Here is a 22242-nt window from a genome sequence, read left to right on the forward strand (position 1 = left end):
AAGCTCCGCCTCCCGGGTTTACGCCGTTCTCCTGCCTCAGCCTCCCGAGTAGCTGGGACTACAGGCGCCCGCCACCTCGCCCGGCTAGTTTTTTTGTATTTTTTAGTAGAGACGGGGTTTCACCGTGTTAGCCGGGATCGTCTCTCGATCTCCTGGCCTCGTGATCCGCCCGTCTCGGCCTCCCAAAGTGCTGGGATTACAGGCTTGAGCCACCACGCCCAGCCTAAGCTGGATATTTTTGAATGAGTATGTGTTACTTTTTAAATTTTCTTTTCCTTTTTTTTTTTTTTTTTTTTTATTGAGACGGAGTCTCGCTCTGTCGCCCAGGCTGGAGTGCAGTGGCATGATCTTGGCTCACTGCAAGCTCCGCCTCCCGGGTTCACGCCATTCTCCTGCCTCAGCCTCCCTAGAAGCTGGGACTACAGGCGCCCGCCACCACGCCCAGCTAATTTTTTTGTATTTTTAGTAAAGACGGGGTTTCACCGTGTTCGCCAAGACGGTCTCAATCTCCTGACCTTGTGATCCACCCGCCTTGGCCTCCCAAAGTGCTGGGATTACAGGTGTGAGCCACCGCGCCCGGCCTACTTTTTAAATTTTCTAAAAAATCTAGTTTATTTTTCAAAAATATACCACACATACCAAGCCATACAAGCCAGGGTTCAGAGATAATGTTCATATCAACTCAGAAGCCTAGATTCAGGGTTCCAGAATCTTAGTAATGGGAGAAAGCAGTACTTATTGAGCACCCACTATATATTGGGGCCAAGCTCAACTCTCTCAAACACACCTTCACCTAATTTCACCAATTTGATGAGATGAATTAATGTCCTCATTTATGTCTATTTTTATTACTTTTTTTTTTTTTTTTTTTTTTGAGACGGAGTCTCGCTCTGCCGCCCAGGCTGGAGTGCAGTGGCCGGATCTCAGCTCACTGCAAGCTCCGCCTCCCGGGTTCACGCCATTCTCCTGCCTCAGCCTCCCGAGTAGTTGGGACTACAGGCGCCCGCCACCGCGCCCGGCTAGTTTTTTGTATTTTTTAGTAGAGACGGGGTTTCACCGTGTTAGCCAGGATGGTCTCGATCTCCTGACCTCGTGATCCGCCCGTCTCGGCCTCCCAAAGTGCTGGGATTACAGGCTTGAGCCACCGCGCCCGGCCTACTTTTTTTTTTTTTCTGAGACGGAGTCTCACTCTGTCGCCCAGGCTGGAGTGCTATGGAGTGATCTCAGCTCACCACAACCTCCACCTCCTGGGCTCAGGTGATTCCCCTGCCTCAGCCTCCTGAGTAGCTGGGACTACAGGCACATGCTAAATTTTGTATTTTTAGTAGAGACGGGGTTTCACCATGTTGACCAGGCTGGTCTTGAACTCCTGACCTCAGGTGATCCACCTGCCTCGGCCTCCCAAAGTGCTGGGATTACAGGTGTGAGCCACTGCACCCAGCCATAGTATCTTTATTTAATAAGGGTGAATAAACTGAGTCTCAGAGAGGTGACATAACCTGTAGTGCAGGTAAGTATTTAAGAATATAAGTTTTCACTGGGTGCAGTGGCTCACACCTATAATCCCAGCACTTTGGAAAGCCGCGGAGGGCAGATCACCTGAGGTCAGGAATTTGAGACTAGCCTGGTTAACATGATGAGACCTTGTCTCTACTAAGAATACAAAAATTAGCCAGGTGAGACCAGCCTGGCCAACATGGTAAAACCCTCTCTCTCTTAAAAATACAAAAAATTAGCTGGGCGTGGCGCCACGCGCCTGTAGTCCCAGCTACTCGGGAGGCTGAAATAGGAGAATCACTTGAACCCAGGAGGCAGAGGTTGCAGTGAGCTGAGATCGTGCCACTGTACTCTAGCCTAGGCAACGGAGCAAGACTCCATCTCAAAGAAAAAAACAAACATAGGGAAGGCACTTAGCATGGTAGGTGCTCATGTTGTTGAGCACAGTGTGGGTGCTCAATAAGCAGCAGACGCTACCATCCTGATTATTATCACTATTATTTCCTCCACCACCAGGAGCAGCCAGGGTCACACAGCTCATCAGGGCCAGAACCTGCCTCCAGAGCCCCACAAGGCATTTTAATCAAGGTCCGGGGAACAGGCCAGGGCTGGATTAAGCCAAGTTTTGTCTGTGGGGAGTCACATGGTCCAAAGCTATGTGTGCGCACAGCCAAGTAAACTTTTCCTTGAGAACAATGGTTAGAACAACAGGTCTCTGCGGCCATGGGAGAACTGAACAGGAGCTCCATTCATGCCCTCTTCCTGGGACAGGGGTCCCTCCAGCATCTCTGGGGCACAGCATGACTCAGCTAAGTTGAACAGGGTGGCCCCAAATTAGCTACATCCATGAATGACATCCGCTTTTGACAATGGTGATGCATCAAACCAGATCAAAGGCAGTACATCTGGCAGTGGCCATCTTCCTGGGAAGAGTCAGTAGGGAGCTGGCCTCAGAGTTCTGAGGACTCAGAACAGAAAAGCTCAAGAGTCAGTCAAGCTCAGCATGATTCTCAAGTCCCATCTTAAACATTTAGGAAAGTCAACAGCAATTGAAAAGGTGAAAGGTAAAGTAGAAAGGGTCCAAGATAGACCTCACTGATCAGTCTCCAAACACTCACCAAGATCTAATGTGTGGTGGACTCAGTGCCAGACCTGGGGGCTCAGAGACAAGCTACACATGGTTCCTGCCCTCAAACAGCTTCCAGTTTACTAAAGAAAACAATAACAGGATCAGGCACAGTGGCTCATGCCTGTAACCCCAGCACTTTGGGAGGACTGCTGGAGCCCAGGAGTTAAAGACCAGCCTGGGCAACACAGGGAGACCCTGCTTCTATTAATTTTTTTTAATTAGGCAGGCGTGGTAGCATATGCCTGTGGTCCCAGCTACTTGAGAGGCTGAGATAGGAGGATTGCTTGAGCCCAGGAGTTGAGGCTGCAGTGAGCTGCAATCACACCACTGTGCTACAGGCTGGGCAACAGAGTGAGATCCTAAATAAATAAATAAAAGCCTGATTTCTATGAGGGCTATACCTTCCTTACTTTGTATAAAGCACTAAAATTCACTTTATTAATTTTTTTTTTTTTTTTTTAGATAGACACTCGCCCTGTCACCCAGGTTGGAATGCAGTGGTGCAATCTTGGCTCACTGCGACCTGCACCTCCTGGGTTCAAGTGATTCTCCTGTCTCAGCCTCCTGAGTAGCTGGGATTACAGGCGCCCGCCACCACACTCAGCTAATTTTTATATTTTTAGTAGAGACAGGGTTTCACCATGTTGGTGAAGCTGGTCTCGAACTCCTGACCTCAGGTGATCCACCCGCCTCAGCCTCCCAAAGTGCTGGGATTATAGGCGTGAGCCACTGTGCCTGGCCTCAGTATTATTTTCTTGGGTTTTGTTGGTTTGGTTTTGTTTTTTTGAGACGGAGTTTTGCTCTTGTCGCCCAGTCTGGAGTGCAATAGTTCGATCTTGGCTCACTGCAACCTCCGCCTCCCAGATTCAAGCAATTCTCCTACCTCAGTCTCCTGAGTAGCTGGGCTTACAAGTGCATGCCACCATGCTCAGCTAATTTTTGTATATTATTAGTAGAGACGGGGTTTCACCATGTTGCCTAGGCTAGTCTTTAACTCCTGACCTCAGGTGATCCACCTGCGTCGGCCTCCCAAAGTGCTAGGATATAGGCATGAGCCACCGCGCCCAGCCAATACTGTTTTTAATGCATGACAGGCTCACTGTTGTCACAGTCTTGCCAGCCACACTGGAATGGGAGGAGGGAAGGATGTTTTCCTTGAAGCTGTCCCTCCCTCTTCCCCCAGGCCTGGTCTCCAAGGGCCCAGGCTGGCCCTGGCTTGAGGTCTGCACACACAATGGGCCTCTCTAAGCAGCAGACAGACACATGTTGGCTGCCAGCTTGGGCCCAGCCTGTGGTCACAAACACAACCCTCTGGCTGAGAACAGGATCAGGACATTCCTACAAACCCCTGACCTAGCAGAAGAAATGTTCTAGGAGGCAGATTGGGGTTGCTGAGGCTCAGCTGAGCCCCCAGCTTAGGCCAGGGAAGTAAGGCCCTCTAGCTGACACCAGGAGTTTGCCGGTAATGCTTGTTCTCCCAGGACATTCTCAGGGGATTCACTACCCACTGAGCTGGAAGAATATCCAGCTGCTTGGCCAAGTTCACATCCAAAGCCCATCCTTCCATGGCCGCTTGGAGGCAGCCTCAATAATGGGATGTGAGTAGGGAAACGCTGAACAATGTGGCCAGTGATTGGGCTCCCGGGGAACCTAGACCCAGAGAGGGTCCCAGGAACCCTGGCTGCTCCAGACTGGTGCAACTGCCAGGCCCGGACCTTCTCCACTCCCCAAAGTCTCAAGGAGCAGCCACAGCCCAGCATCCTCCTATCCTTCAAACTTCTCTGATCACTCTTGCCATTCAGAGATTCCTGACTCAAGTGCCTTCCACCACTCCTCTTCCCCTCTTTGTGCTATCTTGAGTGGAATGACCTCCTTCCATGAGACCTTGGGCCAGGAGAATAGGTCGAAAAAGACTTCAACTAAGGAAAAGTGGGGAAAAACATGAAGGCCACACCCTTCTTCCTCTTACCCAGGCCATAGGCAGGGTTCACCAAGGAATGATCTTGTCCTATGAAACATCTCAGAGAATATAAGAGCAGGGGCCCCTCAGTCCTGGGGTGGTACACATGTTAGTTCTCTATTGCATCTATAGTAGACATTGCTAATCAATTCCAGCTCCTTTCTGCTGAGCCCAGACAAAGCCTCCCAATCCTTCCAAATATGGAACTTACAGAACTACCAGTGGAGCTGACACTTACACTGTTTTTTTTTTTCCTACAGAGATGAAATCTCACTGTGTTGCGCAAGCTGGTCTGGAACTCCTGGGCTCAAGTGATCTGCCCACCTGAGCCTCCCAAAGTGTTGGGATTACAGGCGTGAGCCACCACACCTGCCTGAAGCTGACACTCTAAATAAAAGCTATTGATCACCTCTGATCTAGCCTAACTTCAATAGGAAAACTGAGGTCCCTAGAAGGCAAGGGTCTTACCCAAGGCCAGAGATTTATTGCAAGAGCAGACAGGATTTCAGGCACCAGCTTTTTTTTTTTTTTTTTTTTTGAGATGTAGTCTTGCTCTTGTGGCCCAGCCTGGAGTGCAGTGGCACAATCACAGTTCACTGCAACCTCCACCTCCCATGTTCAAGCAATTTTCCTACCTCAACCTCCTGAGTAGCCGGGATTACAGGCGTGTGCCACCGTGGTCCAGCTAATTTTTGTGTTTTTAGTAGAGACGAGGTTTCGCCATGTTAGCCAAGCTGGTCTCAAACTCCTGGCCTCAGGTGATCTGCCCACCTCGGCCTCCCAAAGTGCTGGGATTACAGGCATGAGTCACCGCACCTAGCCACTGGCTTTTTAGGCCAGGCATGGTAGCTCATGTCTGTAATCCCAGCACCTTGGGAGGCCCAGGCGGCTGGATCACCGGAGGCTGGGAGTTCGAGACCAGCCTGGCCAACATGGTGAAACCCTGTCTCTACTAAAAATACAAAAATTAACTGAGCCATGGTGGCACACGCCTATAATCCCAGCTACAGGACTGAGGCAGAGAATCGCTTGAACTTGGGAGAAGGAGGTTGCAGTAAGCTGAGACTGCACTACTACACTCTAGCCTGGGCAACAGAGTGAGACGCTGTCTCAAGAAAAAAACAGTTTGTATAGAGGAGACAGTGTTTATGTTTTGTCTCCCCTACCACATGGTGAGCTCCTTCAGGAGAGGCCCTGGGTGTGTTTAGCTTCTGACTAATGTACACACCAGGCACACAGTAGGTGTCCATGAAAGTTTCTTGGCTTACTGAGGAGGAATGGATGACATGAGTTAGAGGGAAGGCTTGAGTATTCGCTCCTAAAGTCAGAAGATGCTTCAAGGTCACACATTTACGGATACTACCCTCTCAAAACAACATACATGGGAACCCAGATAGATACATTCTTAATCTAAAGATGAGGAGGTGGGCCGGGCATGGTGGCTCACGCCTGTAAACCCCGCACTTTGGGAGGCCAAGGCGGGTGGATCATCAGGTCAGAAGATCAAGACCATCCTGGCTAACACAGTGAAACCCCGTCTCTACTAAAAATACAAAAAATCAGCCAGGCATGATGGCAGGCGCCTGTAGTCCCAGCTACTCAGGAGGCTGAAGAATGATGTGAACCTGGGAGGCGGAGCTTGCAGTGAGCCGAGATCCTGCCACTGCACTCCCGCCTGGGTGACAGAGCGAGACTCCGTCTCAAAAATGAATAAATAAATAAAAATAAAAAATAAAGATGAGGAGGTGAGGGGACCTCCGTGTGGATGTGGATTTGAATTGTGTCTATAGCAGAAATTTTACCATAGACTAAACTTTCAAACAATAGAAGCTAAAAGAGCTTACAAGTCAACTAAAATATGACATTTCAATGAATGTCAGTGGTTTCAAACCGCATTGCTGACTATAAATATCAAAGTAATGAGGCATGTGGGAAAGTCTCCTATATCCATATCATTTATGTGAGATTCTATTATTTAACTTTGCCATTAAAATATGACTGATACACTTAAGCTTTTAAGACCAACACTCTACAGTCAGCTTTTTTGAAGTATCAAAAAAATGCATCTAGACTGGGCACTGTGGCCGGCAATCCCAGCACTTTGGGAGACTTAGGTGGGAGGATCCCTTAAGCCCAGGAGTTAGACACCAGCCCGGGCAACATGGTGAAACCCTGTCTCTACAAAAAATTGGCTGGGTGCAGTGGCTTACGCCTGTAATCCCAGAACTTTGGGAGGCCAAGGCAGGCAAATCACGAGGTCAGGAGTTCGAGACCAGCCTGGCCAGTATGGTGAAACCCTGTCTCTACTAAAAACACCCACACAAAAATTAGCTGGGCATGGTGGCATGCACCTGTATAGTCCCAGCTACTCGGAAGGCTGAGGCAGAAGAATTGCTTGAACCCGAGAGGTGGAGGTTGCAGTGAGCTGAGATCTTGCCACTGCACTCCAACCTGGGCAACAGAGTGAGACTCCATCTCAAAAAGAAAAAAAAAAAAAAAGTCAGGCACGATGGCTCACGCCTGTAATCCTAGCACTTTGGGAAGCCAAGGCAGGTGGATCACAAGCTCAGGAGTTTGAGACCAGCCTGGCCAATATGGTGAAACCTCATCTCTACTAAAAATACAAAAATTAGCCGGGCATGGTAATGGGCACCTGTAATCCCAGCTACTTGGAAAGTTGACGCAGAAAAATTGCTTGAACCCGGGAAACAGAGGTTGCAGTGAGCCGAGATCATGCCACTGTACTCCAGCCTGGGTGACAGAGTGAGACGCCACCTCAAAAAAAAAAAAAAAAAAAAAATTAGCCAGGCATGGTGGCATGCATCTGTAGTCCCAACTACTCAGGAGGTTGAGGTGGGAGGATTGCTTGAGCCCCGGCGGGTGGAGGGTACATTGAGCCAAGATCATACTACAGTACTCCAGCCTGGTGACAGAGCAAGACCCTGTCTCAAAAAAAAAAAAAAAAAACAAGAAAAAGAAAAATGTATCCATGACATTTAAATAGATATACCTAAAATATAAAATAAAACAAAAACGAATGGGAATTGAGGTCTGGGGCCACAAGAAGGCCAAAGATCAATCAAGGACTCAGAACCTATTTGCTTCTGTGGCCTCTTGGACACTCCTTTAGGGAAACCAAGGCAACCCACCAGGATTTGGGCCTGGGACTCAACTCAGCAGCTTCTCTGGCCGTGTTATTCTCCATCAGCCCCCGCCACCTCCGTGTGTCTGTTCTGGGCCATAAGCCAGAGACACATTCCTCAGGCCTCCACTGGCTTCCAGAGCTGACAGAGTTTGAGGAAAGGGCTGAGCAAAGCAGAAACCTCTTGAGAGACATGGCACAAGATGGTCGTGGGACAACCTCAGCAGGAGGCCTATAACAACTGATGGGGAAGCTGAGGCCCACAGAGGGCAAGTGTCCCACCCAAGACCACACTGTGAGGGAAGAGTGGAGAAAGTCATCCAACCAAGGTTCCACCACAAAACTCCTCTCTGATCATTGCTGGAAGGATCTGATGTCCTGCTCTATAAAAGCCAAGGCTTCCAGATGTGGCAGCTCATGCCTGTAATCCCAGCACTTTGGGAGGCCGAGGCAGGTGGATCACCTTAGGTCAGGAGTTCAAGACTAGCCTGGCCAACATGGCAAAACCCTGTCTCTACAAAAATACAAAAATTAGCTGGGCATGGTGATGCACACCTGTAATCCCAGCTACTTGGGAGGCTGAGGCAGGAGGATCACTTGAACCCAGAAGGCAGAGGTTGCAATGAACCAAGATCATGCCACTGTATTCCAGCCTGGACAACAGAGCAAGATTCCATCTCAAAAAAAAATAAAGTAAAATAAAAGCTGAGGCTTCTCCCAAAGGAAGATGGGTCTTAGGGTTTTAAGGTCCAGGAACCAAAAGAACCTGAAGTCAAGAGCTCTCCAGGCCCCAAAGGAAATAATCTGAGCTGCCCCTTCCCCAGTCTGCACCCCTCTCTCCCTGTGTCACTCAGGGGCTGGCACACTCTGCCATGTACCTTTTTGCCCTAGTCGCAACAACCCAGAAAGGCAGGAGCTACATCCCCGTTTTACAGATGAGGAAACTAAGGCTCAGGGAAATGAAGTGACTTGTCCAGGGCCACACAGCTAGTGACTGGAAGACAGAAAATGCAAACCAGGTCTGCTTAGCTCTGTGCCAGCTCTCCCTCCACCACCCCACGCTGTCTTCAGGCAGGTCCCTAAGTTCTGTTTCTATTTTCAATCCTGCCCATCTCCCAGCCCCCAGTGCTGGGCTGGGGCCTCTTGAGGCCTGGGGGAGGTAGGGAAGCAGTGGAACACGTCCACCCGGCCCGTCTGGACCCTGGAACGTCCGTGCTTACCCTCCAGCACCACCTCCTTGCCTGTCTTCTTGAGGGCCTGCACCGCCTCATCATGGGTAGCAGAGGACAAGTCTTCCCCATTCACGGACAGGATGGCATCCCCCACATAAAGAGCCTCTGTCTGGTCAGCTGCCAATCCCTTGAAGATCTTGGAAATGAGAATAGGCATCTTGTTCTCCCGGCCGCCTGCATAGGCACAGAAGGAGGACAAGACTGAGGCAGATACTCCGACAATTGGGAGTTGCATCAAGGCACAATTATTTCTGAAGGCTTCCCTTGGTGCCTAGCCCCGTGCTGGAAAACGGAATAGGAGAATAAAGGGAATCTGAGAAACGTCTTGGAAGTTTGGGACACTAGTAATACTAATAGTACATCATTTTCGATCAGGTTCGGTGGCTCATGCCTGTAATCCCAGCACCTTAGAAGGCTGAGGTGGGCAGATGACCTGAGCTCAGGAGTTCAAGATCAGCCTGGGCAACATGGCAAAACCCCGCCTCTACTAAAAATAAAAAAATTAGCCAGGCGTGGTGGCAGGCACCTGTGGTCTCAGCTACTAGGGAGGCTAAAGTAGGATTACTTGAGCCCAGGAGGTTGAGGCTACAGTGAGCTGAGATTGTGCCACTGCACTCCAGCTTGGGTGGCAGAAGGAGACCCTGTGTCAATAAACAAATTAATTAATTAAATGAATCATTTTCAAAATTCATAATGCTATAGTTTGATCCCTGGATCTTTTGATTAAGTGCTTTGGGTGTTCACTAGTGTTTGTACAACTTACAAAGTGCTTCAATCACTTTTTCTTAAATATTTTGGATTTTCTCATGTACCCCATAAATATATACACCTACTATGTACCCACAAAAACTAAAAATGAAAATAACCAGATAAAGTGGCTCACGCTTGTAATCCCAGCACTTTGGGAGGCCAAGGCGGGCAGACCACTTGAGGCCAGTAGTTTGAGACCAGCCTGGCCAACATAGTGAAACCCTGCCTCTACTAAAAACATAAAAAAGGGCCAGGTGCGGTGGCTTATGCCTGTAATCCAGCACTTTGGGAGGCCAAGGCTGCCGGGTGGATCACCTGAGGTCAGGAGTTCGACACCAGCCTGGCCAACATAGTGAAATCCTGTCCCTACCAAAAATACAAAAAATTAGCTGGGAGTGGTGGTGGATGCCTATAATCCCAGCTACTCGGGAGACTGAGGCAGGAGAATCGCTTGAACTGGGAGGCTGAGGTTGCAGTGAGCCAAGATTGCACCATTGCACTGTAACCTGGACAATAAAAGCGAAATTCCATCTCAAATAAATAAATAAATAAATAAAAACACAAAAAATTAGCTGGGCCTGGTGGCACACGCCTGTAGTCCCAGCTACTCAGGAGGCTGCGGCAGCAGAATCGCTTGAACCTGGGAGGTAGAGGTTGCAGTGAGCCAAGATCACACCACTGCACTCCAGCATGGGTGACAGAACAAGACTCCGTCTCAAAATAAAATCAAAATACAAAAATTAGCCAGGCATGGTGGGTGTGCCTGTAATCCCAGCTACTCAGGAGGCTGAGGCACGAGAACTGCTTGAACCCAGGAGGTGGAGGTTGCAGTGAGCCGAGATTGCGCCACTGCACTCCACCCTGGACAACAGAGCAAGACTGTCTCACACGCACACACACACACACACACACACACACACACACAAAAGAAGGCAACAATGTGGGAACCCACTGATACCCTCCAACCTGGAATCAAGAGAGAAGTCGGCTATTCCTATGGCCTCAAAAGACTGCTTTAGCAATCATAATGTTTTACAATCCAAAATCCAGGTTGGAAACCAAAGCCTTAGAGTCTAGCGATTCTAAAAACCTACCTGAATGGCATCTTGGATACAAAAGAAGCTAATACATTTTACTAAACGGCTTTATTACCAAACTCTTAAATGCCCTTTTAAAATAAGAAATAGTAATAATAGGTCACCTTAGTTGCATGTACCAAATGCCAACATTGCGTCTTTACAATATCCCATCACGTAGGCATGCTCAGTTTCCTATTACAGACACTGAAGTGTGGAGGGAAGCCCCTTGTCCAAGGTCACTCAACTAGTAAGTAGCAAAGCAAGCCAGTATTTGCACCTAGGCCTCCAGGCTCAAGAACCAACACTATTAACCCTACCACAGACGGCAAGTCAGGCCCTCAGATATCACACTCCTGGCTCATCCCCAGAATACTGAAGATGAAGAATTAGTGTCCCAGAGTGGGAGGTCATTGTTCCAAGGTCACACAAGCTGCTGGCGGAGCTGGGACTGGAACACCTCTCTTGACACCCACGCAGGCCCCACCGTTTGCTTATCTGCACAGAGCTTGAAGTCTAGGAGAGGAAGGGGTTTCTATTTATATCTGCCCTCCCCCACCTGAAACTAGGGGCTTCAGTTCAGTTTGAAGCTATGATCACTCATGGCTGCCTCAGACTAAGCTAGACTCTATAGGAGGGGTTACCATGGCAACAGGAGCCCAGATTTGGATCCAGTGGAAATACCTGAAGTCTCCTAAAAGTACCTTCCCCTCCACCTAGAAGTATGGAGCTGGGGAGTAACTTTGTGTGACCCTGGAAAGTCCCTGATCCTTTCTGAGTCTCAGTGCGTCCATCTGCAGAATGGAACTCTGTATGAATAAGTTCCTTCCTGCTCTGACACACTGAGTGTATAATTTTTGGATTGGTCTGTTGCCCTATCCCATGCTGGAGATTGAGGGTAAGACTGGTGCCCATACCCTCATTTTCCCATTTCCCCTTTTTAGCCTCTCTTGGTTGGGTGCCTGGGGATCTGCCCTTCTACAGGAAAAGAATCAACTTCCCTGAGCACTCTCTGGGGGACAGTAGCTGATAACTAAGGTTCAAATCCCAGCGCTGACACTCACTGTGTAATGGTGGGAAAATCATTTTACCTTTCTGAGTCTCAGTTTCTCCATCTGCAATATGGGGATTATACTCCCTACCTTTCACCACTTGTTGCCAGGATGAAGTGGATCATGAGACTAGTGTCCTGGGCACAGCACCTGGCACACAGTGGTGGCATTCACCACTATCTGCACCACCTCAGCCAAGCCAAACAGTCTGGAGGCACTCATCAACAGAACCAGTACCAGGGAGACCCCAGAGGGTACGGTACATATTCAAGGTGGAAACAAAGGCTGACACCCTTTCCCAAAGCACCCTGCTAGGGGCTGGGATCCTGAGAAGCCGATGGGCAAGCATAGTGAACCCAGCAGCTGGGGGTGTGCAAGGATTTTGAGAACTATGTTTAGCTGCTTTGGGAGTATCTCCTGGCCTCCATTTTTCCTCTCCGCTAACAGCAGTAATTAACTAAGGCACCTACAATGTGCTGGTGTGGTGAGCCCTGCTCTCAGAAACATCACAACTCTATCATCCTCTTATACAATTGAGGCAACTGAGATTCAGAGACGGGACGGGACTTTTGCAACCTCACACAGCTGATCCTCGATTCAAACACAGTCTGGTTGCACCCTAACTGCACCCCACTAGCAGTCAGTCCTGGGGACTGAAAGCTCCATCCTGTGCAAGGTGGAGATGGTCAGATCAGGAGACCCAAATCCAGCTGTCAGGGCTCCCCGCAGCCTTCCTGGGTCCTTAGATTCCTAGGTCCTTGCTGGCCTTCTGCCTGTGACCCCAGTCTGTGCCTGCACCCAGGCCTCCTATCCACCCCTGTGCTTCGCAGACTGCAGGCCTCCCCTCTGTACCCACCTTGGTTGCTTCTCAGGGACTCCCTCTTCCCTGTCCCACTAGTATCCCGGCCTCAACCCCCTTTCTCCACCCTCTGCTTTCCGGGGGACCCCTCTTGTCCTTGATGTTCATGCTGGTTGCCTCTCAGACCCCCACACCTCCACACAGAACTCCCACCCACGTGTCCTTGGTGCTCCCACAATCTCCTCCACACCTGTGTCTTCCGTGCCCCCTAAGGCCACCAACTACCGAAACCCACTCCGACCTTGGTGCGCCCAGTGCCCTCCGTTACCTGTTTCCTCAGACCTCCCTTACCCCCGGACAGGAGGCCTCCAGCTCCATGTCCTGGGCGCGCTGCCAGTCCCTTGCTCCCTCGGCGGCCCCCAGACACCACGACCCCGCGCCCTCGGTGTCCCGCGCCCACCTTTGATGCTGATGCCCAGCCCACCGGCGTCGGCCTTGCGCACCGTCACGCGGCGCCGCTGGAGCAGTAGCGCCTCTGGCAGCTGCGGGGCCCTCGCGCCCGGCTCTGCGGCGCCGTTGAGCTGCGCGGGCTCCGGCTCCCGCGGAGCGCCGGACTCGGGACCAGGGTCGCCGTCGGCGGGGCTCACGGTCAGCACGTCCTCCGCCAGACTCAGCAGCACCCGCTGCCACCGCTCCCCGCCGGTCCCCGAGCCCGCCCCGGCGCGCAGCTCCAGCAGCCCGGTGCGCGGGGCGCGCCTGCCGGACGCCATCTTCGCCTCCGAGACCCCGGGACGCCGCGCTTGCCCTGTCCCGCCGTGCCCAGCCCGCTCCGACCAAGCTCCCAGGGCAGAGGGCAGCGGGGGCCCCGCTGGGCCAGCCGCCACCCTACCCGGGCCGCTGGGGGAGGCGATCTAGGGGCGGGGCTACCCGGGGGTGTGACCAGTGCTGGGGACTGGGCCTCGGGCAAATGCGGGAGGCCGGGGCGGGGCCCGGGAGCCGAGGGCCGCAGTGTGAGACTACCTAGAGGGCGAGTCAGAAGGGCGGCGTGGCGGGACCACTAGGCAAGGCGAAAAGCCCGGGAGGCGCGGTGCTGGGCGGGGCGTCGGGGGGCGGGGCTTCGCGTCGTGGGCGGAACCCAATCAGCCCGCGCAGTGGGCTCTGCGCTCGGCATGTCCATCGAGGGCCGGGACTGTAGCTCCCGGACGTGGGAGCGCATGAAAAAAAAACAGAACCACGTATCCTGGTGCGAAGCACTGGGCAACGGGCTGGGCTGCATATGGCGGAGGACTGGGCTGCGTATGGTGGTCTGGGCTCCAGGGCTTGAGTTTAAGAGGTAGACACCGGCCAGGCGTGGTTGCTCACGCCTGTAATCCCAACACCTTGGGAGGCCTAGATGACAGCCCAGAGGCTCGAGGCTTCAGTAAGCCGCGATCGCGCCACTGCACTCCAGCCTGGGTGACAGAGCGAAACCCTGTGTCAAAAAAACAGAAAGGTGGACGCTGAGCCGCGAGAGACCTTGCAGGCAGAGTTGCTAGTTGGGGAGCTGAGGAAGAAGCTGGTTTCCCATCAGGTGGTCGAGGCTTTGGTCTGTGGGCGTGGCTTATCGTTGGCGTGGCTTCTAAAGAGGACAGGCCCCGCCCCCGGAGGAGAGAGCTGCCGACTCCACTTAGGGCTTGGGGAGGGGGTGGGCAGGATCCCCACTTCAAAACTGGAGGGAAGTTTAAGAGATTAATCCCTGGCTGTGTTCGCAGTCAAGTATAGAAAAGCCTGAAGTCCCACACTTTGAGGCCTGGCAGAAAAACCCAGAACTCCTAGTGTGGGGGAAGAAGGCTGCAAGGTGGGGCTCTGGGTCTGGGCCTCTGGAGACCTGGTTTCTAATCCTTGCTGCCTGTGTTAGCTCCAAGTCGACCTTGGTCCCCTCACGTTACTGCTCTAGGCCTCAATTTCCTCATCTGTAAAATGTGGATCATAATAATACCTACTTCACTGGGCTGGTGTGAGGATTAAATCAATGTGAAAACACGTGGTAAACTGTGACTCTATGCTATAATCACTTTCATTTAGTGACTGCTTACTCTTAGCTAGGGCTAGCAGAGTATTTTCCATGTGTTATCTCATCTTTACATTAGCCTCCTGGAGTAGCTAAGAGCACCCCCAGCTGGGCACAGTGGCTCACACCTGTAATCACAACTGAGGTGGGAGGATCGCTTGAGCACTGGAGGTCCAGACTGCAGTGAGCTGTAATTGCACCATTGCACTCCAGCCTTGGTGACAGAGCAAGGAAAAAGAGCACCCCTATTATATGGAAGGGAAAACTTGGATTTAGTCTAATTGGCCTAGGTCACACATTTATGAGTGAGGCAGAGCTGGGATTCAAACCCAGGACTGTTTGACACCAGTGCCTGGGCACTGAACCACTCTGCTAGACAGCTGACAAATACAGAGGTAAAGCATGATTGCAATCAGAAAAAATCCACCACATCACACAGCTCAACTGGCCTTCATACCTGCTTCTTGTCTCTATCCTCCATTTCTAGCTGGGATATGTTGGGCAATAAATAAGTAAGACCACACCAGTGTTTTGACTCCCTGAACTTTTGGGTAAAATCCTCCACATAAGATATCATCAAGAAAAAAAAGAGGGGGCCAGGTGCAGTGGCTCACACCTGTAATCCCAGCACTTTGGGAGGCTGAGGCAGGCGGATCACGAGGTCAGGAGTTCGAGACTCAGCCTGGCCAACATGGTGAAACCCCATCTCTACTAAAAACACAAAAATTAGCCGGGCATGGTGGCAGGCGCCTGTAATCCCAGTTACTTGTGAGGCTGAGGCGGGAGAATCGCTTGAACCTGGGAGGCAGAGGTTGCAGTGAGCTGAGATTATGCCACTGCACTTCAGCCTGGGCAACAGAGCGAGACTCCTTCTCAAAAGAAAGAAAGAAACAAAGAAACAAAAGAAAGAAAGAAGGAAAGAAAGAAAAGAAGGAAGGAAGGAAGGAAGGAAGGAAGGAAGGAAGGAAGGAAGGAAGGAAGGAAGGAAGGGAGGGAGGGAGGGAGGGAGGGAGGGAAAGAAAAAGAAAGAAAGAAAGAGAAAGGGAAGAAAGGAAGAAAGAGGAAGAAGGAAGGAAGGAGAAAGGAAAGGGAAGGAAGGAAGGAAAGAAGGAAGGAAGGAAAGAAAAGAAAGAAAGAAAGAAAGAAAAAGAAAGAGAAAGAAAGAAGGAAGGAAGGAAGGAAGGAAGCAAGCAAACTCAGGGCCAGGCACAGTGGCTCGCGCCTATAATCCCAATACTTTGGGAGGCTGAGGTGGGTGGATCACTTGAGGTCAGGTGTTCCAGACCAGCCTGGCCAACATAGCGAAACCCCATCTCTACTAAAAATATTTAAAAATTAGCGGGGCATGGTGGCAGACACCTGTAATCCCAGCTACTCAGGAGGCTGAGGCAGGAGAAACACTTGAACCCGGGAGGCGGAGATTGCAGCAAGCAGAGATTGCACCACTGCACTCCAACCTAGGTGATAGGGTGAGACTCTGTCTCAAAAAAAAAAAAAAAACGAACAACAAAAGGAATTGTTTTAAGTTAGAGTGGTGTCAAAACAGGAGAGACACAGGTTTAGAAAAAGAACCCAGGGTCTTTCATACATATATATATGGGATTCCGAGGATGAAGGATCACTTGAGGCTAGGAATTTGAGACCAGTTGGGCAACTTAGCAAGACTCCATCTCTACAAAGTAAAGAAATTAGCCAGGCTTGGTAATGTGCACCTGTACTCCCAGCTACTTGGGAAGGTGCAGTAGGAGGCCTGTTTGAGGCTGCTACAGTGAGCCACAATCATGCCACTGCACTCCAGCCTGGGTGACAGAGCAAGGCCCTGTCTCAAAAATGAATGAAAGAAAGTGAGAGAAAAGAAGGAGAGGAGGGAGGCAGTGAAGGAATATAGCATTGTATATAGGCATTGATATCTTAAAAGTATGACTGAACTTAAAGATTGTAGGACAGCCTGAGGAATTTGGGGTAAGCACTTGTGATAAATAACTACAGCCTACTTGGCTTGTGGAAGCTTCACTCCAGTGGTAGAGAAAGGAGGGGAGGACAGACCCGGCAGGAGGCAAGAGACCAGCAGGGAATTGAAGTTCCTTTCCCAGGACCAAAGCCTGGAACCAGATCCTTAAAAGTCCCCCCACGTACTGCCCTGCTTTAAAAAGACTTAATGAGGCCCAGACAAACTTGCTGAGAAAGATCCCTAAGAGAGGATTTCTCCTCTAGGGGACAGTTTTCTGTGGCTATAACAGGAAAGAGGGGAAGGAGGCCGGGCGCGGTGGCTCAAGCCTGTAATCCCAGCACTTTGGGAGGCCGAGACGGGTGGATCACGAGGTCAGGAGATCGAGACCATCCTGGCTAACACGGTGAAACCCCGTCTCTGCTAAAAAATACAAAAAACTAGCCGGGCACGGTGGCGGGCGCCTGTAGTCCCAACTACTCGGGAGGCTGAGGCAGGAGAATGGCGTGAACCCGGGAGGCGGAGCTTGCAGTGAGCTGAGATCCGGCCACTGCACTCCAGCCTGGGCGGCAGAGCCAGACTCTGTCTCAAAAAAAAAAAAAAAAAAAAAAAGAGGGGAAGGAGTGATGTGTGCAAAGGGGCTAACATAGAAAGAAGATATAGAGCCAAGGAAACAGCGACATGTGCATGCATGTGTGTATGTCTGTATGTGAGTATGGGTGTGTGTGTGTTTGTGATCACACTTGATAGGCAGTGCCAATCACCAGTAGCTACCCCCAAGAACCCTGCAGCTGCAGGAATGCTCTACCCCTACCCTGTGATCAGCCGATGCCTCTCTGCTGTGGCTCAGAAATTGGCCTCCCAGATAGATACACATAGGCCTGGCTCCCTGCCAAGCCCCAGGCAGAGCTCCCAGAGGAAAACAGTTCACTCCCAAGGGATAGGAGAGGGAGAAGGGGAAAAAAAAGGGGAGAGAGGCTGCCCAGCCTACTAAAGTCTCTGTAAGCTCTGGCCAGGCACAGTGGCTCACACCTGTAATCCCAGCACTTTGGAGGCCTAGGCGGGTGGATCACCCGAGGTCAGGAGTTCAACACCAGTCTGGCCAACATGGTAAAACCCCATCTCTACAAAAATACGAAAATTAGCCGGGCACAGTGGCTCAAGTCTGTAATCCCAGCACTTTGGGAGGCCAACGCCAATGGATCACGAAGTCAGGAGATAGAGACCATCCTGACCAACATGGTGAAACCCTGTCTCTACTAAAATACAAAAACTTGGCCAGGCGCAGTGGCTCATGCCTATAATCCCAGCACTTTGAGAGGCCAAGTTGAGCGGATTGCTTGAGGTCGGGAGTTCGAGACCAGCCTGGCCAACATGGTGAAACCCTGTCTCTACTAAAAATACAAAAATTAGCTGGGCGTGGTGGCACACATCTCTAATCCCAGCTACTCAGGAGGCTGAGGTAGGAGAATGGCTTGAACTCAGGAGGTGGAGGTTGCAGTGAGCCAAGATCACACCTCTGCACTCTAGCCTGGGTGACAGAGCTAGACGCTGTCTCAAAAAAAAAAAAATTACCCAGTCGTGGTGGCACGTGCCTGTAGTCCCAGCTACGTGGGAGACTGAGGCAGGGGAATCACTTGAACCCGGGAGGTGGAGGTTGCAGTGAGCCGAGGTCACGCCACTGCACTGCAGCCTGGTGACAGAGCGAGACTCCATCTCAAAAAAAAAAAGATAGATAGATAGATAGATAGACAGATAGACAGACAGACAGATAGATAAAAATTAGCCAGGCATGATGGCGGGTGCCTGTAATCTCGGCTGCTTGAGAGGCTGAGGCAGGAGAATCACTTGAACCCCAGAGGCAGAGATTACAGTGAACCGAGATCGAGCTATTGCACTCCAGCTTGGGCAACAGTGCAAGACTCCATCTCAAAAGTAATACTACTACTAATAATAATAATGCAAAAATTAGCTGGGCTTGGTGGCACATGCTTGTGATCCCAGCCACCCAGGGGCTGAGGCACAAGAATAACTTGAACCCAGGAGGCAGAGGTTGCAGTGAGCAGAGATGGTGCCACTGCACTCCAGCCTGGGCAACAGAGCAAGTCTCTGACTCAAAAAAAAACAAAAAACGAAAGTCTCCACAAGCTCAAACCCTTGTATCAAGTGTCTGGGGTCCTGGTCAGAGAGGGAGGTCCCTCTGCATGGGCTCTAGGGCAGGGATCAGGAATTCCTATACTCCTGGCTTCCCAGACCCAGTGATGGCAGTAACAATGAGAGTTCACATGACCAAATGCCTTCCATAATAAGTGCTTTCCATGGATCATCTCGTTTAACCCTCAAGGCGGCCTAGGAAGTAGGTCCTATTATTATCCCCATTACACAGATGAAGAAACTGAGGCTCAGAGATGAAATAATGAGCCCACTGTGACACTGTACTGTAGCCTGAAAAAGGTTTATATCTAAGTGGTGGATAAGAGGCTTCTAAAATCTAAAGCTCTGAGGGGCCCTATGGGATGGAAACCAAATCAGGTACTTCCATTATGTTGCCTTTTAATCTTTATTGCAGGCCAGGTGAGGTGGCTCACACTTGGGAGGCCTCCCAACACTTTGGGAGGCCAAGGTGGGCAGATCATTTGAGGTCAGGAGATCGACACCAGCCTGGCCAACATGGTGAAACCCCATCTCTACTAAAAAATACTGAAATTGGCCAGGTGCAGAGGCTCACGTCTGTAATCCCAGCACTTTGGGAGGCCGAGGCGGGCGGATCACCTGAGATCAGGAGTTAGAGACCAGCCTGGCTAACATGATGAAACCCCGTTTCTACTAAAAACACAAAAAATTAGCCTGCATGCCTAAAAACACAAATAGGCACCTGTAATCCCACCTACTTGGGAGGCTGAGGCAGGAGAATCGCTTGAACCCAGGAGGCGGAGGTTGCAGTGAGCTGAGATCGTGCCATTGCACTCCAGCTTGGGCAACAAGAGTGAAACTCCATCTAAAAAAAAAAAAAAATACAGAAATTAGACTCCGAAGCGGGGAAGTGGGGCAAGATGGTTTACATCTCGAACGGACAAGTGTCGGGCAGCCAGAGTCAGTCTCCGTGGAGATTATCTTTGATAACAGATTTCTTCTGGGGAATAGCTAAGTTTGTGGTTTTGTTTTTCAAAACTCTGTTTCGGCAAGATGTGAAACAAAGAAGAAACTATGGAAACTCATCTGATTCCAGATATGATGATGGAAGAGGGCCACCAGGAAACCCTTGCTGAAGAATGGGTAGAATCAATCCTCTGCATGGCCCCAGTCCTTCTCCAGTGGCTGGTGGATGAGGAAGGTAAATGTCTACTCTAAGAAGCAGACAACTGGACATGCACATCCATAGCAGAAGGAAACCGTCAAGAAGTGGAGCGCTGACCATGCTGAGCAATAGATGAATGTGTGTGTCTAAACAAGAACTGCTCTGTGTCCTCACAGATGAATGAGGACACGCTGGGAATTCCCTCTGCAGGTAATTGACCTGACTGACATGCAGTTCCATAAATACACATATGTGTCTCATTACCTTTTTTGTATAGTTTATTAAAGTATTAACATAGTTTTCACAAGTACATATTTTTAGGTTGCAGAATGGACTCCTCATCTTTATATTAAATTCATGAAAACACTGAATCTGAATAAAATAAATAAAAGGCTGTGTATGTAGCACTTTTAGTGTCACCTTTTCAACTTCTGAAATACTGTTCATTGTTAACTTGTTCTCATTTATAAATCACATTGTATTTATTTTGGTAGTATGCATACCATATCTGTGCTCTTCAATTAATTTTTATCTTTAGTATATTTGTCTCATGAATCTTTAAAAATATATACAAAAATTAGTGGGTGTGGTAGTGGGCACCTGTAATCTCAGCTACTCGGAAGGCTGAGACAGTAGAATTTCTTGAACCCAGGAGGTGGAGGTTGCAGTGAGCCTAGATCATGCCACTGAACTCCAGCCTGGGTGACAGAGCGAGACTCCCTCTCCAAAAAAATAAAAATAACCTTCATTGCAGCCTTGTGAAGCAGTCACTAGTATCTCCATTTTGCAGAAGAGGAAACTAAGGCTCAGAAAGGGGAAGTGATTTCTCCAAGGTGCCAAGGTCACACAGCTCATAAATGCTAGACCCCAGATATGACCAAGGGTATTTCTGATTCCAAAGCCATAAACACTTTTACTGGCTACCCTAGGATACTAGTTAGAATCGAGCTCAGACTGTTAGAGAATTGAAATCAAAGGCTTGTGGAATTTAGAGTAAAGGAGACTGTACACGGTGGCTCACGCCTACAATCCCAGCACTTTGAGAGGCTGAGGCAGGAGGCTAACTTGAAGACAGAAATTTGACACTAGCCAGGGCAACATGGTGAGACTTCATCTCTACAAAAAAATAATAATAATAATTAGCTGAATGTGGTGGTGTGAGCCTGTAGTCCCAGCTACTCAGGAGGCTAAAGCAGAAGGCTCGTTTAAGCCCAAGAGATAGAGGATGCAGTGAGCCATGATCAAAAAAAAAAAAAAAGAGTAAAGCCGGGCTCAGTGGCTCATGCCTATAATCCCAGCACTTTGGGAGACTGAGGAGGGCAGATCACAAGGTCAGGAGTTCGAGACCAGCCTGACCAACATGGAGAAACCCTATCTCTACTAAAAACACAAAAACATTATCCGAGCCTGGTGGCACACGCCTGTAATCCCAGGTACTTGGGAGGCTGAGGCAGGAGAACTGCTTGAACCTGGGAGGCAGAGTTTGCAGTGAGCTGAGATTGCGCCAGTGCACTCCAGCCTGGGAGACAGAGCAAGACGCCATCCTGAAAAAAAAAAAAAAGGAGCAAAGAAATGTCGGCCGGGCGTGGTGGCACAGGCCTGTAATCCCAGCACTTTGGGAGGCCGAGGCGGGCAGATCATGAGGTCAGGAGATCGAAACCATCGTGGCTAACACGGTGAAACCCTGACTCTACTAAAAATACAAAAAAAATTAGCTGGGCATGGTGGCGGGCGCCTGTAGTCCCAGCTACTTGGGAGGCTGAGGCAGGAGAATGGCGTGAACCCAGGAGGCAGAGTTTACAGTGAGCCGAGATCGTGCCACTACACTCCAGCTTGGGCAACAGAGCGAGACTCCATCTCAAAAGAAAAAAAAAAGAAATATCAGCTTCCTAAAATCTTGGCATTTAGGAGGGGAAACCTGTTAAATGCCATCAGGTCCAATTTCCCCCATCCTACTCTTAACAAGCAGCCCCTTTATAGCATCCCTGAGACCTTCACCTCTAGCCTGAGCTTGGATGTCCCCAGTAACAGGAATTCACCTTTCCATAAGGCAGTCCATCCAGTTAAGAGGCCACTCCACACCACCCAAGTCAGGGCAGGGAAGAGAGAACCCATACTCACATTTTTTAATCATGCTTTAATCACATTTTTTAATCATGATTAAAAAATCACATTTTTAAATCATGATTAAAAAATCACATTTTTAATCAGTGTTAGGGACTCCAGACTGCCTCCTCAAAATGCATGTTCAAATTTAAGCTGAGAGCCAGGCATGGTGGCTCACTCCTGTAATCCCAGCACTTTGGGAG

The 22242-nt window shown here is 50.0% G+C and overlaps 1 protein-coding gene, 1 long non-coding RNA gene and 1 pseudogene across 8 annotated transcripts in view; 1 reads left to right on the forward strand and 2 right to left on the reverse strand.

Annotated features, from left to right (window-relative positions):
• The window catches only part of SNTA1 (syntrophin alpha 1), a 35445-nt gene extending 21859 nt beyond the window's left edge, over positions 1–13586 (reverse strand). For 6 of the 7 annotated variants that reach the window (XM_077948601.1, XM_077948604.1, XM_077948603.1 and 3 more), the window contains exons 1-2: positions 13098–13550; positions 8949–9134 (exon numbers count right to left, since the gene is read on the reverse strand). In XM_077948601.1, the coding sequence (XP_077804727.1) occupies positions 8949–9134; positions 13098–13407 (496 nt within the window). In that variant the 5' untranslated portion in view covers positions 13408–13550. 7 annotated transcript variants of the gene reach the window in all.
• Positions 1024–5967, reverse strand: LOC144332062 (uncharacterized). The gene is made up of 3 exons (XR_013399785.1): positions 5559–5967; positions 3643–5320; positions 1024–1388 (listed from the first exon to the last, which is right to left on the reverse strand). It is a non-coding gene; the product is annotated as an uncharacterized LOC144332062 (long non-coding RNA).
• LOC100427570 (selenoprotein K pseudogene) lies at positions 19665–20340 on the forward strand (annotated as a pseudogene).

This window comes from Macaca mulatta, chromosome 10 (genome assembly GCF_049350105.2).
Source record: "Macaca mulatta isolate MMU2019108-1 chromosome 10, T2T-MMU8v2.0, whole genome shotgun sequence".
Taxonomy (NCBI): Eukaryota; Metazoa; Chordata; class Mammalia; order Primates; family Cercopithecidae; genus Macaca; species Macaca mulatta.